General features: G+C 48.4%; 1 protein-coding gene across 3 annotated transcripts in view; it reads right to left on the bottom strand.

The window, feature by feature from the left end:
- Positions 1 to 15,173: 15,173 nt before the first annotated feature.
- LOC142575917 (uncharacterized) overlaps positions 15,174 to 23,252 on the bottom strand; it is a 35,999-nt gene continuing 27,920 nt past the window's right edge. For all 3 annotated transcript variants that reach the window (XR_012826734.1, XM_075685718.1, XM_075685717.1), the window contains one exon: positions 15,174 to 16,074. Coding sequence is in view for 2 of the 3 variants with exons in the window: in XM_075685717.1 (XP_075541832.1) it covers positions 15,257 to 16,074 (818 nt within the window). In the remaining variant the exon portion in view is untranslated. The remainder of the gene's footprint in view (positions 16,075 to 23,252) is intronic.

Genomic DNA, 23,252 nt, shown 5'->3' with positions numbered 1-23,252 from the left:
AACGATATGGCCGCTGCTACGCTATTCCTTAACCAACCTGCAGTGAGGAAGCAGTTTGCTTTGCTTGTGTAGAGCCACATTGAGGAAATGGGTGTACCAGTTCTTGAACATTGCCCTATGACTCAAGTGAAGTCGTTACCGCCATGGCAGTGGCAGTTCACAGACTGCGATACATCGTTTGAAGAGGTCACGAAGCATACGCGAAAGGCACATATTAAAATGCATTTCCTAGAACTCCAGTATAAGTACTCTTGCACTGAGTTTTACAGAGGCGCTTCGAAGTCACATGCAGGGGTGTCGTACGCAGCAATCTGCCCATCTGTCTCGGAATCCGGCGCACTGCACCCGGAAATAAGTATATTTACAGCCTAGGCCATGCATTATTGTCGGCCAGCGAAGCATACAAGGAAATTAAAACTTCGAAAAACAGTCATATTTACAGACCCTAAGCGTCGTAAAAGCTCTGAAGTCACTCTGTAAACACAATAACCCTGTACTTATTGAGCTCTACTCCGTTCTGCGTAAACGGTACACATCTAACTAGCATGCCATTATATGTTCGGTACCTGGCCATATAGGCATCGAGGGTAATGTGCTAGCATTACCCTCCACATCAATTACAGGGCAAGCTACTCTTACAGTGCGGTCCGTGCTACAGATCTGTAGCCTCTTACGAAGAAAACTGCGAAACCACTGGCAGCGCTTATGGGGCGCGGAAACAAAAAAAGCTGTACGTGATCAAGCCGCAGTTAGGTTTCTGGCCCTTTGCAACAAAGTCACGCCGAACACATGTCCTATTCAGTCGTTTCAGAATAGGAAACTCATTTGGCACCCATAATTTTTTACTTACTGCAAATGGACCTCCAACGTGTGGTAGATGCGGGGAGAGGCCTCCATGTCTTACTGGAGTGTCGGGAAGTCGAAGCTGAGAGAAAGGAACGTTTTCCTCTGGCATAACTATTGTGTCCCACTTCACCCGGCTATGTTTCTTGGTAACGAAACGCTTTTTACCACCAAAGGAGTCCTCGTTTTCTCGAATGATGTTGTGCTACATGTCATTAGTCCCATGCATTCGTAGCGCTTCCTCTATTCAGAAGATGCCGCTGCTATAGCAGTATTGTATAGGACATGTCGCCAGGCCCTTGTATTTCAAGGACTCTGGTGAGGCCGTAGTGCTGGGGTCAAGCTTTGCATGTGACATGTTTTATATATCATATCATTTTTTTGCAATGCACTTTAAGGCTCATAGTGCATGTCATTATTGATTGCCATAATCTTATTACACGTCGATTTTACGCATTCTACAGTGACTATTTTTAGGCCCCTTTACAGTCACGCGAAATCAACTTTATAGAACCCATCACTCCACTGCGAAGTCAATAACACTGGCATGGCGCTGTTTGGCCATACCTGGCCTTTGCGCCACTAAAAAGCACACATTCATTCAGTACCGTGCTCTTCCTGGTAAGCCGCTTCTTCTGCCTCGTCCGGACGTTCTTCAGCCTTCCCATGGCAGCAACACTTACACAAAGCGTAGAGGAGGCGAGAGGTGTGCCGCTGCGCCGGCCCGAGCTCTTAGTCGTCTGTGACGTCAAGACTCCGGCGTACGCGCGTGGGGTCCGAGGAGGCTACGTTCCTCGGTGCTCTCGCAGGTGGTTGCTAGGCAACGCGAGGTGGTGCACTGGGCTGAGTTTTCTGGTAACGTTTCACGGCGAAACGAAATCTTAAAGAGCTCCGCTGTTAAAATTACAAAACATTTTTCGAAGGTAGACGTTAAGAAAGGAATTTTCTTGACCTTGCACTGCGCCTCAAGGAGGAGCACATGTATTGGATGTATGCCCCACGTTTCAAGAAACACCTTCTCCCCTACGCTTCCAATCATTCAAAAGTGGCGAAGTGCTGCATAGCCCTGGGGGCTCCGAGAAATGCTGTCGTTCGCTATAGCCCCCACTTGATACGCTGCAGCTTTGCTGACCAAGTCCATCGGCTCGAGGCAAGTGTCTCTCCAGTGCAACTACTCTCATCCTTGATGAAAGTCTTACTGCAAGAGGGCCGTTACTCCATGAAACCGCGGGAAGTGATAAAGGACATAACCAAGACAGTTGAGATCCCGTATGCACATTGCGTGCCCCACCGCATCAAGAAGGCCGCAGGTCGGGACGGTTTTGAGGTGGTGTTTACTGTTCCTAACAAGTTGGTAAGGTTGTGCACAAAGTCTACGATAGCCGGCAAACGTCTGGACTGCGTAGTAAGATACATACGGCCAAGCCCGTAGATTGCAATATAATGTAATTTATGTCATTCCCAGCTATTGCAGCTGCTAAAAGACACACGTATGCTGGAAAATTGCAGCTATCAGATGGCCAGAGAAATCATTGAAGCTTTTTCAATTTGTGAGTTAGGAGCCATTTCCGTAAGCCCCTTCTATAGCTTTGTGTGATAAGGAACTTGAGTTCCTTAGAAGTTAATCAGTTTCAACTGTCTACGCATTGTGTATTTCATATTTGCATAGTTTTACGTCTGACGCATGCGCAGCAGGAGTTGATTGGCGATAACTCGCCTTTCCCTTTATTCCTTTCTCTTTTTCAGCCTGTTGCATATAGTATATATTTGTGCGGACCTCAAAAAAAGATGCTGTCGGCACTCAGCGCTGGTCCTGTACTCTTCCTTGTCGGTGTGTGTTTTTTTTTGGGCTGTTTAAAATGAATGACCCATACCAACAAATCACAATGCGCATGCGTGTGCGCGCCTTAGGTCGCAGTCTATTAACTTTCTTCCGTAATAACAAAGACGTCAGATATACATCGGTCCACATCACGTGAGAACAGATATAAATTATATTTCGCTACCGTAAATTTGACGGTAAGGCCGTGAAAACCGCATTTATAAAAAATATTGTCACTATTCCTAATTCTGAACAGCTATTAATCCATATGGAACGGTTCAAACCGGTTAGAAACATCATTATTTCGGAACCTGAACCGAACTAAGATACCTAACCAACCAGCCCAAGACTCTACACGCCTGCTACTCTCGCGCCACTCATCTAAGCAGAAACTTCAGCATATTGGTTGTGATCACGGTACACGAAAAAAACTGAAAAAAAATTGAAGGACACTTAAGCTTTGCCTCTAAGAGTGGAACAGGATAGCATTTAAATATTCCTGATTGCTTCTCACGCTTCCCGGAAACGGCAGCTTATGTAAGCGTAATGTTTGTCGGGAAACGCTGGCGCCGAACGCTATGCACGAAGGCGCGCTTTCTGGTTGAAACGCAGCCTCTTGCGTGGGCCGCGATGCAGCGGAGGCGAGTGCCATCTGGAGGTGTTGCAAAGAACCGGGCGCGCTGCTCCATGGCTTCCGAGCTTCCGTGGCTTCCGAACCCGGTTAGAGGGGAAGCGCCCGGGTCGATGTACCGAATGTATCTGGGTTATTGAGTACATGAAGGCTCTGGGACGTGGTACCTACGGGTACAAGTCTTCTTCCCATCTGACAATTGCACGACGCCTGATTTTCTGCAGCACAGGGTCCTTAGCGCTATCGCGTCGAAATGCCGCATCATTCAGGAAGTCCTTCACCACACAACTGCATGGAGCCGGAGTACCGGCGTCAACAGTTGAGATAGCAGAATACGCCCTTTGTGCAAGCTTCACCACATGTATCTGCTTTTGCTTAATTCCTTATCCAAGTCACGTCGTTATCGTGGGCTGTATGCGGTGGAAGACGAAGTAAGATGTTTTGTATCGGACGAGAGGTGCTTCCCAGCACCGCCTTCTCATGTCCGGAGGTGATAAGATCATCTTCGCTCGACTGCTTCAGAAATAAAGCTTTCGGTCAGAACAGGAACTATTGCTAGCTTCTGACAGCGAAAACGACAGCTATAGGGATGCTGATATTGTAGCGGGGCACTATCAGAAGGCTGTGAATTGGCCAACGCGTGCAGCGTCCTCTTTGCCCAGCCCTCCATAAAAATGGTTCATTTTGCACGCCGCTGTGTGCATTTCAGCTGTCCAAGCACGACGAAGCCACGTCTCCTAATGCCAATCACAAAACTGTCTAATTATATCCGTGAAAGAAGACAGCAGATAAGATACAGGTAAACATTAGCTACAACTACCAAGTGACGACGAAGCACATACTGCGTTGCTCAGGCATACGGTATAAATTGTGGCTTTAAGCAGGAAGTTATCAACGGTAAAGTGTTTGTGAATGCGTCAGTGTACCGGTCATTGCACCGGGTCATGAAGGGGGTAAATTAGGACTTCTGTCGCTGGTACGGCATTTGTCTAAATTTGTGCCCTTGTTGCAAAACATTAGAACGAGTAATTAGGTATGGTTCAGTGTATCCTTAAGCTTCTAGGCCTGGCTGACGACTAGGTTTCGCACTTTTAAGCAGTACCGGACTGGAGTTTGACGTTAAATAAAGTTGGTTCTTTATATATAAACGGGAACACATGGACCTCTGTCCCAGGCGCTTTTAGAGTAAAGCTGTTTATCGTTAGGTTCTGGCGGATCTCGTCTTCGTGGACATCGAGCAACAATCTTTCATACGGGGGCCGATCCCGAAGATAATGCAATGCCGGGATGACACGGGGTGAAGGTGAAGCAGGCGTTATACAATAGCCATACGTGGGCCGATCCCGAAGATAGTGAAATACCGGTCTGACCCGCGGCGTTGGTGCAGTTTGCCATTAAGGGACCCACGTTCACAGCTTCGCTGGTCACCCTACTTCACAAAGTGGACGGACACTCATATATTGTATGTACGTGGCTTTTTGCAAGGAAAAAAGCACCATTTGAAGGAAGAAGACATTTGTCAGTCTTAAAACTATAACCGTAGACAAGGCAGCTTCAAGCGTACAAGATCGAACTGCATGTAATTTAGTAGGTACTTAAAACGAATAACACGACGGGCTAAGTCATCCCTTCGCACCACGACGCATGTTAGTATTTCCGCAGTGAGTTGTTTATGTCAATCTTCAATGATGGCTTTAGCGAGGTGTGCGTGGGGCGCATCCGTGGATTCACCAAAGCACCTCCTCGGTAGCTCTGCCACTCGTTTCAGCCCTTCGCAACGACTAATTGCTGCCTGTGCTCGAACTACGCTCGTGACGTCATGGACCGAAGCAGGATTTAAATATTTTTGCAGGCGCCGGGTAAGATTCAGCAGCAGAAGCATTTCTTACGAAAATTGTTGACTGACACACTTTCCGGAAGCGTCGGACTTCAAATTGCTCTTGGGAATCTGAACTATCCACAGCGCGCACGATAATGTTTTCGCATCCTGTGAAAATATTGTCCAACGGATTCAATGTCAACAATGAACTTTTTATTGTAATCTTTGGCATCAAGAAATACCCTTCATTAAGGAGGACAGTAAGCCGCAGGGCAGGACCTTAAGTTAGACGCAAATGTCGCTATGAACCTATTGGCTCAAAATGCAGTTTTCATAGTACCTACAGTCGCTCGAAACATAAGCACGGCAAGCAGGACCGCAATAACTAAAGTACTTGTTGGCATGGAGGCACAATGCATGCTTTTGCTAAGCCTACACTGTGCAGGCAGCATGTCTTTGCTATAGGTTGAGTATTTAGCCGTGATGCATGTGATACTGCCTGTATATAAAGTAGTTTAAGGCTAAGAAAATATTTATCTCTTATGGGCTTTATGTGCTCCTCGTCCTTTGGCTCCGCCAGTCATGCCTTCGATCCATCCGGCAAGCGCTGACAAGCGACATCAGTGGCGCTTTACAAGCGACAAGTAGAAGGTACGCAGCCGCTCCTTAGGATACTTGAAGATAAATTTTTCGCTTGCACCTGTTTCATTAAAACTGCTGTTGTACACAACTTACGTCCGCCCCCAATTAGAATATGCCTCATCTGTTTGGTATCCTCATCAGATCACATTAATTAACGAAATCGAATCAGTAAAATATCTGTTCGTTTCATCCTAGCTAACTACCATCCCACTGCTAGTGTTACATTATTGAAGAGTACTTCCAATTCCATTATTCAAATGCCATTATTATCTCTTCGCAGAAAGGAATCACGCATTTCCCTTTTTCATAAAATCTACTATACCACAACGCATCTCTTCGCCCCTTTTGGATCGATCCTGCACCTTATTATTCAGCTTGTCGTGATCACATACATGAAGTTAACCTACCCCCTCGCAACACCTTCGCGTGCACACAACCCTTCCTTCCTAGGACTTCAATCGACTGGAATAATGTACCTACATTAGCAGTTAGCATCAGTGACCCCACTCTTTTTAGGAATGCATTAACCAACATGAAATAATGTCTGGTGGCACATGGCATAATTTCGTACTTATTCGTGAACATTGTCTGCTTGGTAAAGCGTATTCTTTCCCTATTTTCATATTATGAAAGTGTCTTTTTTGGTTGTTATGAATACATTACTAGCTTTTTCATATCTTTTTTGTTCCCTGCACTGTGAATTCCTAGAACTAATCCTGTATTTGTTAACTTTGGAATGTATTCTCGCCCCTCCCCTCTGCAGTGTACAACTATGTACCTTGAGGGTCTCACAAATACATAAATAAATAAGTAAATAAATAAATAGTGCAGCCCCGACAAAGTGTTCACAATACCCGTATGGTATGTTCTTTAAATGGCCACTAACGGAATAAAAGCCAGGAAGCCGCTTCCGGGAACAGTGGTAATGACTCTATAATGACAACCAAAAGCTAGGGCACAAGCATTACCGGACTGTCCATATAAGAATCCTAGCCAAAATAGGTAGGGGAGCAGCATCTGCGCGGTGTCTTGAAAAGATTTCACAGTGATGAGAGAGAAAGAGGGATATCGGGAAGGCCGGGATGTTAACAGGATTCTGGTTGGCTTCCCTACGTTGGGGGAAGGGAGAAGTGGAAGAGAGAGAAGGTAGAGAGAGTGGGCATAGAGACGTGCACAGACAATCATCGAGTTCAAGCCGCTCGTGCAAACCAGACATTCTCAGAAAGCACAAAAGTGCCTTCGCTGCCTTCTGACCCGATGATCGGTGGGGACTGTGCTCTAGTACTGTCTGTTCCCTCAGAAGACGGACATCTGGTAATGTGCTGGACAAAGATTGTCTTTGGCTTGAAATTGAGGACAGTGGCACAATAAGTGGTCAGTGTCCTCCTCGCATCCGCAAACATCACATGCAGGGCTATAAGCCGTTCCAATTAGTGCTGAGTAAGCTTTCGTGAAGGCAACTCCCAGCCACAACCAATACAGAAGAGACGCTTCGCGTCGCTGCAGTCCGGCTGGACTTGTGAGTTGCAGTGAAGGGTTTAATCTGTGCAGTCTAGTGCGCCTTGTATGTGCGATATTCCACTCTGTTAAGGAGAGCATGTGTGCTAGATTGCGAAGTTGTCTCAAAGCGTCGGTCCTTGAGAGAGGAATGGGGACGCAGCGGTCTTCTTTGTTTGACGTCCGAGCTGCCTTATCTGCGTCGTCACTTCCAATAATACCGCAATGACCTGATATCCATGGAAATAAGGTATCATGGCCTTTTTCTCTCAATAGTTGGACAACGTCCACGATTTCACACGTGAGCTGATCGCGAGTTCCATGTCGGAGAAACGACTGCACACATTGCAAGGCCGGCGTTCAAATGCAGAAGACTGCACATTTTCGAGGACTTGCAGCGTTTATCACATGAAGCGCGTCGCGGAGAGCAGCGAGCTCTGCAGTTGTAGCCGTAGGGATATGGGAAGCCTTGAACTGCTGGGGTATTCCCCATGTTGTTATAACACAGTGATAAGGTATTCAACACCTTGAAACCCACTTGAACTGCTGGGGTATTCCCCTTGTTGTTATAACACAGTGATAAGGTATTCAACACCTTGAAACCCACTTGAACTGCCGGGGTATTCCCCTGTTTGGATCGGACTGCTGGTACGATCTGTTGGGAACTCGGCGCTGACGCCCGTGGTTGTACCTGGGTCGCAAGCCCCAAGGGTAGCGTTGGCCTGGCGGCCTGGGGTACAACTCGAAGCATCCGAAGGTCCCGGCAAAGCATGAGTCGACTGGTAACAACGAAACAACTTGTTTATTTTAACATCGCAAAGAGTTGGCGGTCAGGTTTGACCGAAGTAGAGAGACGGGAGAGCACTTCACTCAACTGAAGAAATCGGAGCCCTCCTTTTGGCGTCCGGGGGCAGCTGTTTTTATACTCTCGCAGTTGAGGGCAAGAAGGAACCCCTCAAAAGACGAGCACGTGAATGTACAATGGGCTAATGGTGACGCACACTGTCGTGGCGCTGCGCACGATCTCGTAGCACCCTGTCGTGGCGCTGCGCACGATCTCGTAGCACCCTGTCGTGGCGCTGCGCACGATCTCGTAGCACTCTGTCGTGGCGCTGCGCACGATCGGACACAATGACTGTAATGAGAGGCTGGTCCCTGCTTTGGCATCGCCTGTTTCGGGCACAATGACTGGAACGAGATCCCTGCTTTGGCATCGCCTGTTTCGGGCCCAATAACTGGAATGAGATCCCTGCTTTGGCATCGCCTGTTTCGGGCACAATGACTGGAACGAGATCCCTGCTTTGGCATCGCCTGTTTCGGGCCCAATAACTGGAATGAGATCCCTGCTTTGGCATCGCCTGTTTCGGGCACAATGACTGGAATGCGAGGAGGATCCCTAGGCGGTCGCATCGCCGCAGACGCGCCTGGAAACACCTGGCGATGAGTGTTGCGGCGACGACGATCGGGCCAAAATGTCTGCCGCCCGCCGCAGTCGCGCCGGCAAAACCACGTGTCGCAGGCGAAACGCAACAGACCGCCCCGCCGGGGGAAGGAGATCCCGATGGACAGGGGACTGCATCCGCTGTCCGGAGGGATGTCGCTCGATGATGCTCATAACCGAAGTCGGGCGTCCCTTGACGTTTCTTGAGCGCAGCGCACAGAGAAGGCCTCGTTCTCTCGTTCAGGTTCGCACGGGACACTGCAAAGTGACTTCGGGAGAGTTCACATTTTTGTTCTCGTTCCCGGCAAGCGTTAGAACTACGCTGAAAACTCAACCGCTCAGTCAGCAAGCACGGCACAACCCTCACTAAGCCCTGCCAGGCTCTTTCCCCTTTTTAGACCACTGCCTAGTTCCTTACAGTAGTCTAGCATCACTCAGAACGCGTCCACAAATTGAAAAATTGCACTAGAAAGCATATCATCACTTTGAAACACTAAACAAAAGCAATATGTTAAAAAAAAATCCTGCCTCAGGAAGAAAAACATCAGTAACAAACAATTTTGAGGCTGATTCCTATGTTAGGGGCTTCGACTTAAGCCATCGGCGTTACCGTTGAGACTCCCCTTTTTGTAACATACCTCAAAGGAATATTGTTGTAAAGCGAGGCTCCAGCGCAGGAGGCGGCCATTTTTGGGAGAGATGGTCTGCAGCCATTGGAGAGGGCAGTGATCCGTCTCAATGATAAACCTCGAGCCGGCTAGATAGCATGACAATTTCTGAACGGCCCACACGAGACATGCACACTCTTTCTCGGTGGCGCTATACGCCTGCTCACGACTGGTCAGCTTACGACTAGCATACAGGACGGGGTGTTCTACTTCTCCATTTTCCCGTTGGCACAGTACAACGCCCATGCCTCGCTCACTAGCATCGCACTGAACAATGAACCCTTTTGTATAGTCTGGCGATCGTAGCACAGGCTGGCTTGTTAGGGCACTCTTTAGGGCGCTAAAAGCTCTTTCCTTGGTCTCGTCCCAGACGACTGTTTGAGGCTCTGTCTTTCTTAGAGCATCCGTCAGGGGAGCCGCGATATCAGAGTACCTGGGGATGTACCTCTGATAGTAGCCGGCGACACCTAAGAACGACCGAATATCGGTCTTTGTGCGCGGTTGCGGAAAGTCTCGCACAGCGGCCACTTTTATTTCAGAGGGGCGGCGACGACCCTGACCAATCACGTGACCGAGGTAGACAACCTCGGCCTGTGCTATCTGGCACTTAGGAGCCTTGACTGTCAAGCCCGCTTCGCGCAGGCGGGTTTGCACTGCCCGCAAGTGTGTCATATGCTCCGACCAGGATGCGGAGAATATCGCTACGTCGTCTAGATACGGTAAAGCGAATTCTTGCTGTCCCCGCAACACTTTATCCATGAGGCTTGAAAAACAGTATGGCGCGTTCTTCAAACCAAAACTCAACACTTTAGGACGGAATGTTCCCATTGGTGAAATGAACGCCGCATACCTACTAGCCTCTTCTGTAAGTGGAACCTGCCAATAACCCCTGACAAGATCTAGGGTGGAAATAAACTGAGCGCTACTAACTTTCTCAAGGCGCTCCTCGATGTTAGGGATCGGATAAATTTGATCCTTAGTGATGGAATTAAGCCTGCGGTAGTCGACGCAAGGACGAGGTTCCTTGCCCGGTACCTCAACTAAAATCAAAGGGGAGGTATAATCACTCTCACCTGCCTCAATAACACCGAGCTGTAGCATTTTCTTTACCTCAGCCTCCATAATATCGCTCTGGCGGGGTGACACCCGATACGCCTTGGATCGTACTGGCTCTGTGGAGGTAAGTTCTATATCATGAGTAAGTACAGAAGTCCTACCAGGCCTCTCAGAGAACAGACCCTGAAACTCTTGTAATAGCCGGTGTAGTTCGGTTTTCTGCTCGGGCGACAGCGGTGCTTTACTGATAAGGTCACTAATGACTTGACCGGTGTCTTCCCCGTTCGTCACTGAGCCTAGTCCCGGAAGCTCGACTGGAAGCTCTTCAGGAACGTTTATCATCATGCACACCACTGCTTCCCGTTGTCTATAAGGTTTGAGCAGATTACAGTGGTAAACTTGCTGTGCTTTCCGCTTTCCTGGCAGACTTACCACGTAGTTAACTTCCGACAGTTTCTGAACAATTCGTGCTGGGCCCTCCCACTGCACGTCTAGTTTGTTGTTTAGCGATGTGCGCAATATCATGACCTCATCGCCAACCTCAAAACAACGGGCCCTGGCTGTCCGATCATAATAAACCTTGGCCCTCTGCTGGGCCTTTGTCATTGCTTCACCTGACAACTCCTGTGCCCTTCTTAAGCGTTCGAGGAGGTTAAGCACGTACTCCACCACGACTGGGTCGTCGCCCCTACCTTCCCACGATTCTCGAAGCATGCGAAGCGGAGATCGAAGCGAGCGACCGTACACCAGTTCAGCTGGCGAAAACCCCGTAGCCGCATGCGGCGCGGTCCTTAATGCAAACATCACCCCAGGCAGACACAGCTCCCAGTCAGTTCGATGTTCAAAACACAACGCTCTCAACACGCGCTTCATGACGGAGTGGAGCTTCTCAACGGAATTCGACTGTGGGTGGTACACTGAGCTGTGTAGCAGCTTTACCCCACACCTTTCGAGAAAAGTTGTCGTCAAAGCGCTAGTAAACACTGTGCCCTGATCTGATTGGATTTCCGCAGGAAAACCAACTCGCGCAAATATGGACAGTAGTGCATTAACTATCTCAACTGAGCTGAGTTCTTTAAGCGGCACTGCTTCAGGGAACTTTGTCGCTGGGCAGATCACAGTCAAAATGTGTCTGTACCCCGTGGCTGTTACCGGCAGAGGTCCCACAGTATCAATAACGAGCCGTCTAAAAGGCTCCGTAATGATAGGTACCAATTTCAACGGCGCCCTCGATTTGTCCCCTGGTTTGCCCACCCGCTGACAAGTGTCACATGTCCTCACGAAATGGTCTGCGTCCCGAAAACACCCTGGCCAATAGTACTCTTGCAAGAGACGGTCCTTAGTTTTCTTAACTCCTAGGTGTCCGGACCACGAACCCCCATGCGACAAGCGCAACAGATCCTGACGATAGCATTGAGGCACGATCAGCTGATCGAACTCCACTCCTCTTCGGTCTAGATACTTCCGGTACAGGACTCCACCTCTTTCCACAAAACGCGCAGTTTTCCTGGCGATACCTTCTTTGACATTGCAGCGCACGTTTTCCAGGCTGCCATCCTTTTTTTGCTCGGCTATCAAAGCCGACCGGCTGACTTTTAGCAACCTATCAAGTCCGTCTGACGTAGGCGCGATGAGCAAATCAGTAGATAGCTCTTCTAACTTTCCCGAATCGGGATTTTCCTCTCCAGTATCTGGCGCCTTTAACGTTACAGACTCAAGTTTATTCAGTTCGGGCGTGCTCTGAATATCAGCTTGCTGCGCCTCTGACCCTTTTTCGTTGTTTGATAACGTCGGCCCCGCAACTACCGCCTTTGCAGCGAGCTCCCGAACCTTCGATCTGGTTAAGGCCTGAACACTAGCTTCACCAAACAAAAGCCCCTTCTCGCGCAGGAGGTGATCGGACCTGTTTGAAAATAGGTACGGGTACTGGGGTGGCAGCATAGATGACACTGCCGCCTCCGTCTCAAGCGCTCCGAAAGGTCCTTCAATAAGCACCTTTGCTACTGGCAGACACACGCTATGAGCTTCCACGGCTTGCTTGATCCACGCGCACTCGCCCGTGAACATATGGGGTTCTACGTAAGACGGGTGAACTACATCCATCGTTGCTGCGGAATCGCGAAGCACTCGGCACTCTTTCCCGTTCACGAGGAGGTCTCGCATGTAAGGCTCGAGAAGCTTCATGTTCTCGTCCGTGCTGCCTATTGAAAAAAACACAACTTTTGGTGTTGTTTCCGGACACTGCGCCGAAAAGTGACCCGGCTTCTGGCACGTATAACAAACGCCCGCTCGCCTCATCTCGAACCGCTTTCTGCGTTTGGCTGCCGCCGTCTCTTTACGTTTGGTCGGACTGCTTTCACTCGCATCCGCACTACGCGTGTCCCCCTTTGCTCTTATGGGTGTGAACTTCGGCCTCTCAAACTTCGAGCCAAATTCACCCTTTTGACCGTCCTTAGCTCCGCGAGCCCGACGCGTCACAAACTCCTCGGCTAGCTCAGCGGCTTTAGCCACCGTACAAACGTCTGGCCTATCCAAGACCCAGTATCGCACGTTCTCCGGTAACCGATTATAAAACTGTTCTAGCCCGAAACACTGCAGAACTTTATCGTGGTCACCAAACGCTTTCTCTTCTTTGAGCCACTCCTGCATGTTCGACATAAGCCTATACGCAAACTCTGTATATGACTCACTTTTGCCTTTCTCATTTTCCCGAAACTTCCGACGGAACGCCTCCGCAGACAGCCGGTACTTTTTTAGCAGACTCGATTTTACTTTGTCGAAATCCTCTGCCTCCTCTCTATCCAAGCGAGCGACTACGTCGGCCGCCTCGCCGGGTAACAAAGTGAGCAAGCGCTGTGGCCACGTTTCCCGAGAGAACCCCTGCTTCTCGCACGTTCGCTCAAAGTTAACCAGGAACAAACCAATGTCCTCTCCAAGCTTAAACGGCCGCATCAGGTCAGTCATTTTGAACAATACGCGTTCTCCTGCACCGTGTGCCTGACTTCCATTACGAGCGCGTTCCATTTCTACCTCAAGACGCTTCATTTCCAAAGCGTGTTGACGGTCACGCTCTTGTTGCTCTCGCTCTTTCTGTTCTTTACGTTCACGCTCTTCTTTTTCTTTTGCAGTCTCCCTCTCTTCAATAGTCTCAAGGCATTCCGACAGCTCGTCATCCTCAGCCTCTAACTCAAGAATAGCCTTTAGCAGTTCTGGTTTTCTGAGTTTGTCCGAGACATCCAGACCCAACTCTCTTGCAAGCTCCAACAATTTCGGTTTGCGCAACGACTTCAAATCCATGGCTGCTCTGAATGCTGCTTTCTCTACTGCTTACTATTGTCTTGCCGCAAACTAACCCGGCAGCAACGACAACCACAATTACCAGCTCTGTTTCTGACACTAACAAAAGCCTGGCAAAGCTCAGAAGAAGAAAGTCCCGCACTCACCAAACCTCGCAGGCAGGAATTCCGCGCAGTCGTTCCGCTGCAGGCAACCAGTCGTCACACAGGGCTCGTTGCACTGCTCCCGGATCGTCGTTGAGCTGCTCAACATACAGTCAACTGCATCTCTTCGCTGCTGGCCTCCGTTGTCGCGATCTCACCGCTGGCAGACAGTTGTTTGAAGTCGTAGGCGATCCCACCGCTGCCACCAGATGTTTGGATCGGACTGCTGGTACGATCTGTTGGGAACTCGGCGCTGACGCCCGTGGTTGTACCTGGGTCGCAAGCCCCAAGGGTAGCGTTGGCCTGGCGGCCTGGGGTACAACTCGAAGCATCCGAAGGTCCCGGCAAAGCATGAGTCGACTGGTAACAACGAAACAACTTGTTTATTTTAACATCGCAAAGAGTTGGCGGTCAGGTTTGACCGAAGTAGAGAGACGGGAGAGCACTTCACTCAACTGAAGAAATCGGAGCCCTCCTTTTGGCGTCCGGGGGCAGCTGTTTTTATACTCTCGCAGTTGAGGGCAAGAAGGAACCCCTCAAAAGACGAGCACGTGAATGTACAATGGGCTAATGGTGACGCACACTGTCGTGGCGCTGCGCACGATCTCGTAGCACCCTGTCGTGGCGCTGCGCACGATCTCGTAGCACCCTGTCGTGGCGCTGCGCACGATCTCGTAGCACTCTGTCGTGGCGCTGCGCACGATCGGACACAATGACTGTAATGAGAGGCTGGTCCCTGCTTTGGCATCGCCTGTTTCGGGCACAATGACTGGAACGAGATCCCTGCTTTGGCATCGCCTGTTTCGGGCCCAATAACTGGAATGAGATCCCTGCTTTGGCATCGCCTGTTTCGGGCACAATGACTGGAACGAGATCCCTGCTTTGGCATCGCCTGTTTCGGGCCCAATAACTGGAATGAGATCCCTGCTTTGGCATCGCCTGTTTCGGGCACAATGACTGGAATGCGAGGAGGATCCCTAGGCGGTCGCATCGCCGCAGACGCGCCTGGAAACACCTGGCGATGAGTGTTGCGGCGACGACGATCGGGCCAAAATGTCTGCCGCCCGCCGCAGTCGCGCCGGCAAAACCACGTGTCGCAGGCGAAACGCAACACCCCTTGTTGTTATAACACAGTGATAAGGTATTCAACACCTTGAAACCCAGCGATGCTTTATGTAAAGCTACGCACAAAATCTGTATGGAAAAACATGTTGTTCATAATAGCTACGACGCTGTACAGATTTTCTTGCATTCGTGTGGTGACAAGCATACTTTGTAAAATGCGTCAGTACTATCACTGACACGGTAATCATGTTCAGCAAAAGCCCTTTCTTTAATCATTACTTCTGAGCCAAAAACATGACATCGAAACAACTGCAGCTTGAAGTAACACACAATTAGTCACGGAAGTCGTTAATAGTCAGGCTGTCCTCCGTGGTTGTGGTCGAGTTGTGCTCGGAAGTTGTCGGCAATGAAGAGAGCGATAACTTTAGCGATGACTTGAGCACTGGCTCGGTCAATGGTGTGGACATTGATGTGGGCGCTGGTGGGAACGTAGACATTAGCGTGGGCGAGGGCGAATACGATGACGTAAGCAAAGGCACCGGCGACTGTGTCTGCGATGTCCTGTTGTGTTCGGTCGTCTCATCCAGCGTTCTCGGTTTTATGGACCAGGCCTTAATAGTGCGCATTGATGATACCGCTGAAGCCAGGGACGGTGTAGACGAGTTGTTTGTGCTGGAGCGAGGCCCCAGCGTCCCTTTAGTGAGAGCAGAGGTCGAGCTATCTGTAGTGACAGTTTCTTTGTCCTCGTCATGAGGTACCACACGCCGCACCCACGCAGTCGTCGTTGTCGTGCGGCTGGCTTTTGCGACAGTTGACAACATTTCTTCCTCGGACGGTGTCGTGGTACTTTCGTATTTTGTTTCGGTTCTCGTAATGTTGGCGGTGACCGAGGTGTTGGTGGTAGTCGAGATCGTGGTAGTGGGAACATTGGTAGTGCTTGTCTTAGTACGCTTGCGTTTATTACTGGCCGGCGGAGTTGGCTTTCCCTTCGTTCTTTTCTCTTTCTTGGCCGCGTGAGTCGGGCGCCGTCTAGTAGTAATAGTCGCTGTCCTCGCTTCAGACGACTCCTCGCTCTTGTTTTCCACCGAACTCCTGGCGCTGGCCAACTCCGGCGGAGCCTCTGTCTCCGCAGGCCCATTTGCCGTCACGACTGCAATGACAAGAACAATGGCAAACACTGCCTTTTTATGGACAGTAATACAATGCAATATAGCACTATATGTAAGACAAGAGTCATTTTCTCCCTTTCATGCGGTCAACTGAATCACCAAGTGGCTAGGATATGCAAAAATACCAGCCCCTCAATATAGAGAAGGCGGATAGGGTGCAAACACATGTATACAGATGGGGGCGTGTCTCTTTAGGGGAACCAAAAGTGAAACACGTTGAAAATGCCCGACAGAGCAGAAGGCTTGGCACCCTTTATAGTTATGCTCGTCTGCTCTGGCCTTGATGTCAAATGCACTCATTCGCCAATGCGCGTTCATGGCGCCCTTCGGTGCAGCACACCATGGTCCTATTTGAATGTTTTAGCATATTATGCCACGATATGCTAAACACGTTGTGCCTTTGTCAATGACTAATGCTCACGCCCTAATTGGTATATATTTCCTTTGTTCCGAGGTGCCAAGCGTCTGGTGGCGTGTAATGTTCGCAACCACACTATAGTCATTCAAATAAGCATATTCCGAAAGTGCTTTCATCCACGTCATCATCAACCTATTTTATGTACACTGTAGTACGAAGGCCTCTCCCTGCGATCTCCAATTACCCCTATCCTGCACCAACCGATTCCAACTAGCGCCTGTGAATTTCTTAAGGTCATCACCCCACCTAGTCTTCTACCGTCCTCTAATGCGCTTCCCTTCGCTTGGCATTCATTCTGAAACCGTAATCGTAGACCAGGTATCTAACCTACGCGTTACATGGAGTGCCCAGCTCCATTTGTTTTCTTCATGACAATTAGACTACCAGCTATCCGCGTTTGCTCTCTGATCCACACCGCTCTCTTCCTGTCCCTGAACGTTACAGCTAACATTCTTCGTTCCATCGCTCATTGTGTGGTCTTCAACTCGTTTCTAGGTTCTTTGTCAGTCTACAAGTTTCAGACCCATATTTCAGCACCTGTACAATGCACTGATGTGTACCTTTTTTTATGATAATGGTAAGCTTTCAGTCGGGTTCTGACAATGTCTGCCTTGTGCGCTCCAACGCACTTTCATTCTTCTGCAGATTTCCTTCTCATGATCGGTATCCCCTGTAAGTAAATTCACCTATGTAAACTTACTCCTTCAGACTCTAGAGGCTGACTGGCGATCCTGAACTCTTGTTCCCTTGCCCGGCTACTGATAATTATCTTTGTCTTCTGCACCCCCCCCCCCTCCATTGCACTGTTACACTTCTTACCCAATCTTACACTTTATCTGTTAAGGGTTTCAATCATTTATTGTAACTCGTCCCCTGTGTTATTGAACAGGAATATGCCACCTGTAAATCGAAGGTTGCTGAGATAATCTCCGTTGACTCTCCCTCCTACGCCTTCCCAGTTTAATAGCTTGAATACTTCTTCCAAGCACGCAGTGAATAGCATTGGAGAGATTATGTCTCCTCGTCTGACCCCTTTCTTTATAAGTATCTTCCTACTTCTGGAGAATGTAGGTAGCTGTAGAATCTCTGTAGATATTTTCCAAGCTATTTACGTAAGCGGTCTGTACTCCTTCATTGCGCAATGCTTCTGCGACTGCTGGTACCTCTACTGAAACAAATACCTTTTCGTTTTCCATGAAAGCCATACAGAAAGGCTGATTGTACTCTGCGGATTTCTCGATTACCGGATTGATGGCATGAATGTGCTTCATTGTAATTTATTCCTTCCTAAAACCAGCCTGTTCCCTTGGTTAACGGAAGTCCAGTGATACCTTTATTCTATTGGAGATTATCTTTGCCAGGTCCAGCTTTTGTTCCTACACTTATTGAAGAAGGTGTTCATTATTCGCAGATTATACCTATCCACGAATTATACCAACATCTCTTCTAGACTGTTCCTAGAATCGACGCCGTAGTTGCCAGTTGCTTTTTCACCAGCCTGCGTTTTCTCCACTTTTGCATTTAATTCGCCCATTACTACAGTATACAGAGTTTGCACTTTTCTCATCTGTAATTGAATATCTTCTTAAAACTGATCTATTTCATCATCATCATGACTGGAAGTTGAAGCGTAGGCTTGTACTACTTTAAAATATACCTCCGATTAAGTTTAATTAAGGCTACTGCCGCCCTCTCATTGATGATGTGGAATTCCTCAATGTGGCCCGCTATGTGCTTATGGTTTACGAATCCTACTCCATACTGTTTCTTATCTGATAGTCCTCTATAGCAGATGACGTAGCCATTTGGGAGCACTACATAAGCCTCACCAGTTCTTCTAACCTCATTAAGGCCAATGATATCTCAAGCAATACTTGATAGTCCCTGGAAGAGGCCTGCTTGGCTAGCTTTACTTGAGACTTCGGGTGTTAAATGGCGCCAGGGTCAGTTTTCATTGACGGCCGAAAGTGCTCTGTTGCGACTACTTCATTCATACAGAATAAGTAACTTATGGTATAACTTCAATAAGAAGGACCGAAAGAGAGATACAGAAAAGTAATTGCGATCGCTGCTATAATTTGCGCAATACAATGCTTGTGCTATCACATTACTTCGTTGGCTGCAATTGACGTCATTTGGTCACAAGCCTTGGAGTACCAGTGTGGTGTGCATTTGAATACCCATGTTGCAGAAGTTGTTAACAGCATACCTGTGTATATTTCCGTTGATGTTAGACAAGGAGTACCGACACCATTTCCAAGCACTTGGACTTTCCTAAACAGCCTTATTCAGTAGACCAAATAAATTTAAGTAGCCTGCGCTTGGCATTGAAATTTTACAGAGTGCCCCCTTTAACCCGCTCTCCTATTTTATTAATCTCATATGAAATACGACCTTTAAAATAGCTGTTATAGAAGGCAGCTACAGGTACAAGGAAGAGATTGTGACAGCGCTCTCACACGAAAGACGATGGAAATGTACAGTCAGTATCTACCAAAATAAAGAACTCCTATTATATACAGTAATATACGCAACCCTAAGGTTAACTGTGCGTGAACAGCAGGGAGACACAATCTGTGCAATGCTATTCACTGCATGCTTAGAATACGTATTTAAGTTGTTAGACTGGGAAGATTAGGAATGAGGTTCAGTGGCGAATATCTCAGCAGCTAGTCGTTTGCGGATCACATTGTCCTATTCAGCAACACTGGGGACGAATAACAACGAATGATTGAGGGTCTTAGCCAAGTAAGTGCAAGAGTGGGCTTGAAGTATAATACACAGAAGACAAAGATAATGTTCAATAGCCCGGCAAGGGAACAAGAATTAGGGTTGTCAGTCAGCCTCTCAAATCATTACAGGAGTGCGTCTATCCACTGTAGGGTGATTTGTCACATGGGACCCTCATCAGAAGAAGAAAATTTACAGAAGAATAAAATGGGCTCTAGTGCATACGGCAGGCATTACTAAATAACGACGGCATCCTACCACTGTCGTCTGAAAAAAAGGCTACAATCATTGCATTTTAACGGTGCTAACATATGAAGCAGAGACTCTGAGGTTAACAAAGCTCGAGAACAAGTTAAAGACCACGCACAAAGTGAGAGAATGAAATAAAGTCACAATTTTGCCCCAAAGGCGAAGCATCTACTGCGATAGCAAATTAGTAGACATCTGTACGAAGTAAGGATAGTAGCTCTATCGGCCGTACAGATTCGTAAACATTCGCTTACTAACTGAATTATCAATCTTAGTGTCTCGCGCACAAGCAAACATGAACACATCGCGATCGATGACCGCGTGCACTAGTTGTCAAAACGATGGATGAGAAAGCGCGGCAGCAGCAGCGAGCGAATTCACCTTCGTGCTGCCTGTCGCTTCAACGCGAACTAATTGGCGAAAACACAGCGCATACGAAGCTATCAGCACTCCGCACACTCTGTCCTCATAGCAGTTCACTTTCAAGATAGGGCGTGCGCGGCCGCGCCATGCGCAGCCGCCGCCGGAGTAGAACGCTTCCGCCTCCCTCATCTACCCCCGGGGCCTTGCGCGCGACGCAAGAAGGTGTGCTTCGTCCCCGCTTTCCTCCCTTGCGTGCACGAGATTGAGTCGCCATCATCGTGTCACCTTCGCACACTTTCACTTGCACATACAGCATACGGTAGACGGCGACGATGTTATCGCCCTTAAACTTCACAGGGAACATTACGGCGACGATGACAGCAACGACGATGGCAGAAATGCGCCTTAATTGTCGATATAAATTTTATCACAATAAAACGTCAGGCTTAACTTTAAGAGACAAGGGGCCCTATAACGTAAAACTATTCCAATATGTTTCTATTCCAATCTCCTGACGTCAAATTTGCGTAACCACCGACGCAAGCACCGGGCGGTCCCCCACAGGGTTGTCTGTACAGACCAATCAAACACTATCCTCGTTCATAGGAGGTCACTTTTGTTTGTTTTAAAAACGAATAACATTGCCTACACTGAGCGACTTGTAGTATCTAATTGGCTGACAAGAGGCGAGGAGAACGCTCAAGTGGAGAGGGATCCACTGGGGCAGAGCCAGTGCACTGAAAATCGATAACTGGGTGAAGAGGGTGGTGCCGGCGTCTGCGATTGGTCGGCTTTCCCTTACTTAGCTTGTGGTGGCTGGTCGAAAATCGCGGTGGCATGCAACGGAAGCTTAAGAATGATGCTAAAACTGACCCTCAGCAAAGAAGAGTTGGCAGAATGAGGTGGTAAACGTGCCGAAAGTGCTCGAAAACGTTAGACGGCCACGCAAGAAGGTTTATTATACGCAAATACACCCATGCTCTCCGGCAGGTGCGAGTAGCCAGCGTCTCAGCGATCGGCGGCAGCCATCTTTAATTCCTTTCGGAACGGTGCAGCTTGCTGCTATTCCGAAGAAAATTCAGTTTTGTTAGGCATATTAATGCATCTTTATCGCGTACACGTCACTTTGACGCGGTGAGTTCTTGCGGTTTTGTGACGTCGCGTGACAGGCAGGTGAAGTGGCTGCAGCCCGAAAACTTTTTTTACCAATAGCCGAGGGCTAATGGCGAGAAGGGGTCGAATCAGAAATAGCTGTGTTTCTTTTTTCTGTCAAATCATGCATAATCAGTGTGTACACATCATATCAGATGGGGAGGTATCGCGGTTTTCGTGACGTCGCGTGGCAGACAGGTTAAATGGGGGTGGTCGAAAAAAGTTTTTGACCTATCGACGTAAGCGAAGCTTTCTGTGCTGTTTGCGTTGATTGACGGCATTCGGCGGTGATATTGACGGCGTACGACAGTCTGAATGTGATGTGAAATGTTAACTTCCCTGGACCACTTCTTTTTGTCCAGGTAGTACATAGGATACAGAGAGACGTGTCATTCGTTCGCTCATTCTTTTACTGAAGAGAAAGAGAGCCCGGAGGAGCAGTGCTTACTGATGACGCATTTTCTTTCTTCCGTTTCATGTTAGGTGAACTGCCACGCGGGCAGAGGAGTAAGTTTATTTACCCGTTTCCTGACTGCGTCTGTACTGGATCAGGTTGTACTTATCCCCTGCCTACTCTGTTTCTAATCCCTCTCTAACATTCTTACCTTATCCCTGCCTCCCCCGTGGTGCTGTTGCGCGGGGCAACGGCGGCAAGCGCGGCAGCTCCTGCCATGCTTTTGCGGGGGGGGGGGCGGGGGGGGAGGGTGACGCCTCGCTCGTGCACGTCGCCGATCTCGACTCTCGCTTCTATCTACATCCCCTTTCGACTCACACGTTAGTCGATAGGTAAGCGCTGCAGTTTCTCCGACGCTTTTGCGGGGGATCAAGCATAATTACAGTGGTCAAGACGCTAATGTGGCGTCACCCAGGAATCTTCGAAGGGCATTGTGCACATTCCGCGCCGTGGAAAGGTTCAAACATGTTTTTCGCGTCGACTTTCCTCTCTGTCACGCTCCTGCCATTTATATACTCGCTCTCAGCCATCCACCAACGCGACGGGAAAGGCGGTGGGGGGGAGGCAGCAGCAGCAGCAGCATATGCAGCGCAAAAGTCGAAGGAACCGACAGAAAGCGTCGCTTTAAAATGGAGCTGGGCAGGCCAAGTAATGCGTATCGCGGATAACCTGTGGACCATTAGCATTACAGATCGGGTGCCAAGTGAAGTAAAGCGCCGTTGAGGACGGCAGAAAACTACGCGGGTGGAGGAAATTCCGGAACAATGGGGAAATTTGCGGGTGCAGGTTGCAGTCAGCTAGTGCAAGGCAGGGGTAATTGGAGATTGCAGGGAGGCCTTCGTCCTGCAGTCAACACAAAAATAGGTTATTGCCGATTATGATTATGGTGATGATGATGAACTTAAGTGAAGGCAGTTGATAAGAGCCAAAAACTCTATCTGGCGCACTTTATGAGAGCCTTACTTTAGACAGCCTTACTTTAGCGTTATTGCAGGCCCAATGACGGCCTGCAATAACGCAACGTTTTAGACTTGCTGTAGTTCCCAACTGCCGCTTAAAATAAATGATTTCCTTTGTGCAAACTATCCATACGGCACTTCTAACCTATATTTACAGATTAAAAATGAACCTCAAATATCCTGGACACATTTAGTAGACTTAGCTCACTAAATTGTGAGCGCACACGTAATATTACGTTTGAGTTTATTCATAGGCGTGACCGGCTTCGTGAATTCAGTCCGCAGGTGTTGAGCTGTGCTGATATAGGAATATGCTCATTTCTTTTTCCGCAGCGAACTTGTGTACTTGAATATATAGTTTTTGGATAAGCAATACGACAAGATGTAACATAAGTGATTCAACTGCCTTCAGTTAATTTTGTTTCATGCCATGAAGCACGAGTTTTCTTTCTCCCCGACATATTCAAGAAGAGATGGATTCTTGCTACCATGAGTTCTATTCGCATTGTAGAATATTTCAACCATTTTTTCTGATATCAGATCGTTATTAATATTCTGACTTCAATTTCGGCAACGAACACATGATATGAGCACCACCATTGTAAATATAACATGGGCGACACCAATTCATTACTAATATTGTGCCTTTATTCGCATTCGCCGCAGATGTATCGCCTGTTTTTAAAGCTTTGTTGAAGTTACCTGGGACGCTGAGGCTATCTCGTGTCAGGAACCCCCTCCTCAAAAATTGTAGTGGGCAGCAAGCATAGGTTGGCTTTTTGTGCTTTGTCATTGTGATTATAGATGACAATTAGGTTTGTTATCTTAATGCCC

Source organism: Dermacentor variabilis, chromosome 3 (assembly GCF_050947875.1).
Source record: "Dermacentor variabilis isolate Ectoservices chromosome 3, ASM5094787v1, whole genome shotgun sequence".
Taxonomy (NCBI): Eukaryota; Metazoa; Arthropoda; class Arachnida; order Ixodida; family Ixodidae; genus Dermacentor; species Dermacentor variabilis.
This window is presented reverse-complemented; position numbering and strand designations above follow the sequence as displayed.